General features: G+C 36.7%; 3 protein-coding genes across 3 annotated transcripts; 2 read left to right on the forward strand and 1 right to left on the reverse strand.

Annotated features, from left to right (window-relative positions):
• Nucleotides 1-1,264: 1,264 nt before the first annotated feature.
• LOC113062699 (tripartite motif-containing protein 16-like protein) lies at nucleotides 1,265-2,192 on the forward strand. Its single transcript, XM_026232670.1, has 2 exons — nucleotides 1,265-1,273; nucleotides 1,340-2,192. The coding sequence occupies exons 1-2, from the start codon at nucleotides 1,265-1,267 to the stop codon at nucleotides 1,934-1,936; spliced, it is 606 nt and encodes a 201-aa protein (XP_026088455.1). The 3' UTR covers nucleotides 1,937-2,192.
• Nucleotides 2,193-2,642: 450 nt separating this feature from the next.
• On the forward strand, nucleotides 2,643-5,474 carry LOC113063202 (glycoprotein integral membrane protein 1-like). The gene is made up of 7 exons (XM_026233426.1): nucleotides 2,643-2,781; nucleotides 3,073-3,135; nucleotides 3,252-3,351; nucleotides 4,277-4,434; nucleotides 4,620-4,779; nucleotides 4,881-5,089; nucleotides 5,331-5,474. The coding sequence occupies exons 1-7, from the start codon at nucleotides 2,692-2,694 to the stop codon at nucleotides 5,457-5,459; spliced, it is 909 nt and encodes a 302-aa protein (XP_026089211.1). The 5' UTR covers nucleotides 2,643-2,691; the 3' UTR covers nucleotides 5,460-5,474.
• Nucleotides 5,475-7,295: 1,821 nt separating this feature from the next.
• LOC113062701 (katanin p60 ATPase-containing subunit A1-like) lies at nucleotides 7,296-7,648 on the reverse strand. The gene is made up of 2 exons (XM_026232671.1): nucleotides 7,564-7,648; nucleotides 7,296-7,473 (listed from the first exon to the last, which is right to left on the reverse strand). The coding sequence occupies exons 1-2, from the start codon at nucleotides 7,623-7,625 to the stop codon at nucleotides 7,296-7,298; spliced, it is 240 nt and encodes a 79-aa protein (XP_026088456.1). The 5' UTR covers nucleotides 7,626-7,648.
• Nucleotides 7,649-8,417: the final 769 nt, after the last annotated feature.

An 8,417-nucleotide genomic window follows, 5' to 3' on the forward strand; every position in this document is an offset into this window, starting at 1 on the left:
AAACATATTAAAATAGGAAATACTAATTTTAAATTATATGAATTTTCACAATTTTACAGTACCTTGTTGAGCATAACAGACATACTGACCCGGAACTTCTGAGCAGTATGTATTTTGTCTAGTCATAGTGTTTGTTGGAAAATTAAAGGCATCAGAAATGAAAATTCACCCTTTACACTTTACCATAAACATAAAGGAAATTATTTTAAATAATTTGCTGGTTGCTCTTTTCCATGCATTCCATGTTACAATGAATGATGATACAATATCATTATTGAAAAATATTGTTAAAAATGTGTTAAAAGTAACATCAATGCAGTTCTAAAGTCATATAATAGCTTAGTATTAGAAGGACACCAAAATGGAAGTTTTGGCTGATCCGGTTGAAACTGAACTACCGGTTTCTCTGTGTGTCCTCACAGCACTCTGCTCAGACAACAGTGGAGCACAGTGAGAAGATCTTCACTGAGCTCATCATCTCTATTAGGAACAGACAGCATGAGGTGACACAGCTGATCAGAGATCAGGAGAGGACTGAAGTGAGTCGAGCTGAAGGACTCCTGGAGCAGCTGGAGCAGGAGATCGCTGATCTCCAGATGAGAGACACAGAGCTGGATCGAGATCCACACACACAGAATCATTTGCATTTCAAGGTAAAACCACAGGTTGCCTGAGGCATTTACCCTAGTTCACCGCAAAACATGCTTGGAATTGTGTTATTCACATTACAAATACAGCAAAAACAAGCTACGTTTTCATATTTTCTTTTTTTTATGTTTTCTCTCAATATAAACTTTTCAGAATCTCTCTGCTTCTTCTGAATCTGAGTCGTCATCCACTATGACTGTTAGTCATGTTCAGTTTGATGGCTTAAAGAAATCTCTCTCTGATCTAAAACAACATTTTGAAGATTTTTTGTCAGGAGGAGATCAGTAAAATCATCTCTTTTGGTAGGAGATTCCATCCTGCTTTAAATATATATACATATATATATATATATATATTAAATTCACTCTTACAAGTTTTTTTCTTGTTACTTCATAAGTAACCAGTCAATGGACATATATTTTATTTTATTTTGCACTACATAGCATGCAATCTATACATTATTAAACTTCAACTGCAATAGCACTTGATCTCTGTTCCTTTGTAGTGGCAAGAATTCAGATTTTACCATTAACCAGGAATCATTTTAAACAGTGTAAGTCAAATAAATAAATAAGGCCTGTACTTTTTTGTATCTATTTGAAGCTTATCATATAGTATGGCTATAGTGCACTAAAGTATTTTTTACATTTTTAAATTAACAAAATTTATAAAACCTTTTTTTATTGTTGAGACTACTCATGCCATAACTGACCATAGCAATCATGTCATTTATAAATCATTTTCTTTAGATTTTTGCAGCTTCACCCTTGATCCCAACACAGCGGGTGAACACCTCATCCTCTCTGAGAACAACAGACAGATGACTTACCCTGAGCATCGTGGGAGATATAAGTTCCCCTGTAAGGTGTTTTGTAAGGAGAGTGTGTTTGGACGCTGTTACTGGGAGGTGGAGTGGAGCGGGAGATGTGTGCACATATCAGTCTCATATAAAGAAAAGAGAGACAGAGGAAAGGGATCAGTCGGTATGTTTGGAAACAACAACACATCTTGGAGTCTACAATGTTTTCCCAAGCCTGTTTTCTGGCATAAGAGCATAAAAACTGAGATCTCAAGCCCTCTGTCCTCTAGGGTGGGTGTGTATGTAGATCACAAAGCAGGAACTCTGTCTTTCTACAGTGTCTCTGATACAGTGACCCTTCTGCACCGTGTCCAGACCACATTCACTCAGCCCCTTTATCCTGGGTTTTGGTTCAGTGCATCAGGTTTTGGAGATCTGCTCAATCTAGACACCAAAGTGTTCTCCTCAGTGAAACTGTGTGATCCATAAACAAGTATTGTGATCCCCTTATCTAAAAGCACCTTTACTCATATTTAAACATTAACATATATAAACAAAGTACTAAAATGTTATCACAAATATATGATGTATATGTATGATAGGAATTATTATATTTTGTAGAATAACATTTTTTAATGAGATGAAAATGTGTTTGTAAAACTTGTTTTTTCTTCTTTATGTTGACTCTCATTGTCTGGAAGACTTCAGGAGAATCTCAGCTGAGCAATAAAACAAGACAATCCTAATAAAGTAAACTTCTTTTTTTATTTTATTCTAAAATGTCCCCATGTTTTCTGCTTGATTCTTTAAACTGCATAGACGTTATTAGGCGTAAACGTTGTTCTCAAAAATGTAATAAGGGAAATATATATGTACTGAACGGAACACTGTATGCAATGTAAGGTATATTAAGTTATGGTTTCTTGTCTAGGGATTTCCTTACCAAAAGGAGTTCATGATATTGTAGTGTGATTTTAATCTATAAAATTGTTTTAAATAAAATAATTGAAATGTAGTAACAAAAATATCACTGAATATTTCACAAGTGAAACAAAAATCACAATATTCATATTCATGTGAAAAAAAAAAAGAAAAAAAAAATTTTAATTTGCAAAATGTATACGAAGCTTCCGGTAGTACTCCTAGTTTCCAACAGGGGGCAAAAGAGTTCTCAATGACGACGCTACGTCAACTCGACATTACGACATGACGCACACGTTTTGTTGACATCCAGCGTGAGAAAAATGGCCTCTACGTGGGAAATACGTTTAACGGTGGTATATTTAAGCGTATTGTGTGTCCTGGCCAACGCACAATCGAAACAAATAACCACGGTGGGTGACATTTAATATATTTTGAGATAGTTTAATGTGTTTCTGATGCATTCACGTGTAGCAGTACAAAGGCGTATCAGATAGCATAGATATCTGCCGAGTTGATAGAGATTTGGTTTTCAAAGATGCTTACATCATGGTTTGACACATTAAAGGCAATCGTCGCTTTAACATTCGCGGTTAGTTTACCAAAAGCAGTGTCCCTCAGCGTTGAAAACTTCAGCACATGACTGTGAAGTCTGTAAACAAACGCGTTTGTCGTTGTGTAAATCTTGTGGTTTGTGTTCACAGGAAACAGTCGTGTTAAATGTGACAGCGGTTAGTGAAACTAACCAGACTCAGTACAGTGTACAGGTAAGACATAATTAATTAATAATTACACGAGTATTTTTTGGGAATAGTGCATCCCATCTGTATTATGTTTTGTGAAGGAGTGATAATTTAAAATTATTTTTCACCTCTTCTTTCAGATAAATTTAACTCTAGGTCTTTCGGACAATGAAACATTCATTAATGGAGCTCATCTCAAGCCTTCAGGAGTCACAAGGATGACATGTCCTGCTCTTTTGTGTATGAATCTGTCTTCTTTTTTAATATTTATTTATTAAACTTATTGAACTGTTTAACTTTTTGTCAAGAGAAATGGAGATGAGCTAACAATGACAAATTCTTATTAATCAGTTAATGTTAATTTCCACATTTGCTAATGTATAAAGTCAAGATCAAAAAGTTGTATCTGTTAATAGTAATGAACCTAATGAGCTAACATAAACTAACAATTAACTGTTGTATATTTAATAATTAATGTTAACAACGATTAATAAGTACTGCAGTAAGTGTATAGGTGTTAGTAAATGTTAGTTAATGCATTAACTAACCTTAAAGGAATAGTTCACACAAAAATAAAAAAAATAATTTTAGAAAATGTACTTAACCTCAGGCCATCAAAGATGCAGATAAGTTTTTCTTCATGGAAACAGATTTTGGAAAATGTAGCATTACTATTTGTTCATCAGTGGATCCTCTGTAGTGAATGGGTGCCGGCAGAATGAGTGTTTAAACAGATGATAAGAACATCACAATAATCTACACAACTCTAGTCCACCAGTTTGTTGTTTATCAGCTTGTGAAACAAACATCTGCATGTTTGTAATTCATCAAGACATCATTTTTAACTTCAAACCATTGCTTCCAGCTAAAATAGGAGTCCTGTATCCATAATATTGCTTTCTTTTTTGACGGAGTTGTGTGGACTGTTTTGTGGAGTATTGTGATGTTTTTATCAGCTGTTTGAACTCTGACACCATTGGTGAGCATTGATGATCCATTGGTGCACAAATGATGTAATGCAAAATTTCTAGAAAACTGTTCTGATGAAGAAACTAACTATATCTGGGGTGGCTTGAGGGTGAATAAATCAAATTATTTAGCTGAACTATACCTGTAAGTAACAGGAATTTATTGTAAAATGTTAGATTTTTCTTTGTGTTTGCAGTGGATGGTTCTAACGTGAGCTCTAGTAATCTGGAGGAGGGGTTGGTCAGCAGTGAGCTGAGGCTGATGGGTAATCAGTCATATGTTCAGAGTGATGCTGGAGAGCAGCTTCTGTTACTCGTCCTGAGTCAGGAGATAATCCAGCTGGCAGATGAAAAGGTTTTAATCTTTACCCTATAAATTATGGCTTGAAAATGGAATTATTTTTTATATCTGTTATGTCCTTTATAGAGTAATTCAATCTTAAACATGGAATGGCAGCTTTTTGCTTTGGAAAGCATCCAAGCTATAGATAGAGGCTGTGTGTGAATGTGATCTAGGGCTTGTTGTGGTATGTTCTGTAGGTCCAGCAGCCAGATGCGTATGAGGTGGAGATCCTGTGGAACCAGAGCTCTGAGGAGATCACACAGGTGACCAATATTTACCCTTCAACAAGAAGCAAGCTCTCAGACATCCCACGAGAGAGTGACGTCTTGGTGTCTAATGCGTCCATTCATAATACAGGTAGATTTGTGAAGTAAAATGCTTCTTGTTTGTAATCTCTAAAAAATGACTGTGATGATTTAACTGGAAGGATTTCTATGAATAGTTTTCTGTCTTCACAGTTGAAGACCAAGTGCTTAACACCACCAGCCACTATCTACTCAAACACGCAGAGACCACGCAGGAGGAGATTGCTGCTCCGGGGAAACTCCCTGAAACTCCCTTGAGGATGGACCCTGAAACCTTGTATGAGTCTAGAGAGGAAGAGGAAAGGACTGCAGATTCCTTGCTGCTTGGGCCTCCTCTAAGCGGGACCATGTCCTCCTACAGTGTAAGTGACTATGTACTGCCACTGTTAACTCTTGGGCCAGAGTAAATGTTATTTTTAATGTATGGTGAGCATGTAAGAGCCAAAAAATCTTACTGTTTTCAAACCTTTGAACATGTCTATAATTGAGAATAAAATAGAATTACATTTTTCAAACCAGTCACTCTGGATGACCTAAATTAGTCACATGTTCTGTTTCTCAATAGTGTCATGTTCCTCATGTTATGTTATTGTGTGTGGGCAGGTGGCATGTCAGTGGGTCGAGAGGCTGAGGGATAAACTGAGGCGCTTCTGGTCTGATTCTGTCCCGCTCTTCTTCTTGATCATGTGGGTGGTGGTGGGTTGGTATTGCAGGTTCGGCGGTCATCATTAAGATCCTGGATCTTCTGTTCCCATCCTGTGAACACAGGTACAACCTGCACTGACCTGTTACTAGCCTTCTCAACAGGCCCTGTATCAAATCCATGGCCATTTGGTACTGTAGACTTAAAATACAACTGGATTGGCATACAAGGTAGCTTGCAGAACAATATGTCTAAATAATACATGTTTCTTATGTTTTTCTTAGGGGATTTTTCATCTGAATCCAGAGACTCTGATGCCAGATGATGAAAAACAGAGGCTAATAGATAACATGGATGGAGAAACGACAGAAAAAAAGCATTTTGATAGAAAAGTGATGGATGTGTTCTCATCAGTTTGGTTATGTTGCTTTATTTGGTCGTCAATACCAATGATTTCAATGTAGCACTTTAAAAGAAAAAATATTCCCAACGTTTCCTAATGATCCACATATCTGTCTGTTTAACAGCATAATGAGCAAATTACTATTTTTATTTTTCACTACATTGTGAAGTGGAATGGTAAAGGTGCACAAATTTAAATAAGCAGTCCTGAAATGTCCCTGCCTTTTCCCCACTAAAGTGTATGTTTTATGCTTATAGTAGGAATTGATATTGCCTGTTGTATGGAAATGACATTATAGCATTACTGACAATTAAAGGGTATAGCACTAAAAAAAAATGGACAAACAGTCCATTAAAGTTAATGTAAAAAAACAATCCAAAATCTTAGCAGCTGATTTTCAGCTGTCCATTTTATTTAAATGGATTATTTCTTACTGGGGGTCTTATTAAATGGCCTGTAAGAAATTCTGTCGCTTAATGTTAATATTCATGTTGCTTCAGAATATTGCCCTGTTACGTTAAGCATGTAAGCCTTCGACCTGCCTTAGATGAATGAAATGAAGACTTGTACACTTTGTCCTGAGCAATCTGTCAAAGTATTCCCTGTTGCATTAGAACATTTCAAGCATTATACTTGAGCATTTGAAACATTTCAAAAGGATCCTTGCATTTCATTGTAGCCCTGTCATTGTCTGTTAATCTCTGATGCATGTTATGACTTGTTTTTCCTCTCAGTTTGTTACATGAGTAAATCCTGCACAAATGAGTTTGTCTCAGTAATCTCTTTCAAATTTAAAAAATATTTATTCAACAAAATATATCATTTTACAAGCGGATCATGGCAATGGAATGTCACTAATGAAAAGAAACCAGAATCCGGTTCTATAGTGTTTATAAAAGTCAAGTGCTAGACACATCTTTAAGACACTCATGGTCTCATCACTATTAAGACAATTATCAAATGCTGGAAACTTTGGCCTTTAGATCAACCACAGTGGCACAGGTGCAGTAAACCTATTAGCTTGCATAGCTTTTTCACCTCAAGTAGCATTTGGAGACAACAGAGAACAGGATTAGCTGGTCTTTGGTTATTGGCAGTGATATTACAAGACAAAACATACAGTCCATTCCTGTGTCCACAACCTCAGCATGATTGTCTGTACACACTACAGTAAGGCAACACATGGGGTTATTTGTTATAAGGGCAGACTCCATTCTGGGTTTACTGGATAATTAGTGCAGCCTTCGTCCTAACAAATTCATTTTAATGTGAGTGAACTTCAGCTCGGAAATAAGTTTAAACTGTATCCAGATTCTGTAGATGTAAAACCAATTCTATTATTATTAAACTATTACTATGAGTCCGTACACTCATACACACCTCATGTAAGGCAAGCTTGTCACCCTTTGAATTCAGTCTGGTTGAGGTGGAAATGCTCTGAGATTTAGTAAAACTGGTGCTAACGACTACTGTGAGGAGGAACGATCAAGGATCTTTGGATCATCATCACGAGCCAACTCCGCTATCCATTTTCATATTTTTCTAGGTCAGCAGCAGATACAGACTTGGACACTTTGGTCAGTGCCGTCTCAAAGTCCTCCATTGTAGTGGGCATGTGCATCTCATCTTTTTGACAAGTTTCGTATCTCTCAGGGGTCAATCCCTCAATCCGCCTTCTCATTGCCATTAGAGATGCATCTCTGCAATTATTCAAACACAATAAATCACTTCTAGAATTGCAGCACTTTAAAGACTGAAAATAATTTCAGGTTCCACACAAAGGGCTGCACCTGCAAACGTTGGTGATGTCAGCACCAGAGTACCCCTCCATCTGCTCAGCGATCTTGTCCATGTTGACATCATTGGCCAGCTCTCCAGCTCCTTCAGACTGATCTTCAGTAACTCCACTCTTCCTTTAGCTACAGTAATACAAATGATGATTTTAAGTACTCCCATTACGTTTTATGTATCTGAGCTGGGGTGTATTAAGCAGATGGCGCTTAATACAGTATAATGGGTGATGAATTCTGGGTAGTTCTGAATACCTGAAGGCAGTGGGATGTAAATTCTCTTCTCTAGTCGACGTCTCAGAGCTTCATCGATGTCCCATGGGAAGTTAGTGGCTGCCAGAACCATGACCATTTTTGAAGGGTCATATTCAGGACGTCCCACCAACACCTGGAAATAGTGATTTTTAAACAGGAAAATAATTGTAAATGTTGTAAAATTCATCGAATTGTGAAAACCCCAACCATTTTCAAGATAAGTGTCATGATAAGTTCAACGGAGTTAAAAGTTAATCAATTCTGAAAAATTTTATGCAGCTCTGCAAAATGCAATAGTATTTATTCAGCTTAAATTAGTTTGATGTTGATTAAATTCAGTTCAATAACAATGTCAATGTTGCAAAAAGTGTTGCAAAGTTAGTTTCATTATCCAGTTAAATAATTTTTTTTTGTCTGTGCAGTGAAATAGATAATATTACTGAATATTAGTAACATTTAAAGCCATAGCTACAGTTAGTATGAAGCCGTACCATCCATCTGGACGTAGTTCAGCTTTGACACGTCTGCTGGCTTCATGTTCTTCTGAGTTTCCTCTACGGCTGCATATGGAGTCGATCTCATCAATGAAGATGGTGGTT

Source organism: Carassius auratus, chromosome 45, assembly GCF_003368295.1.
Source record: "Carassius auratus strain Wakin chromosome 45, ASM336829v1, whole genome shotgun sequence".
NCBI classification, from domain to species: domain Eukaryota; kingdom Metazoa; phylum Chordata; class Actinopteri; order Cypriniformes; family Cyprinidae; genus Carassius; species Carassius auratus.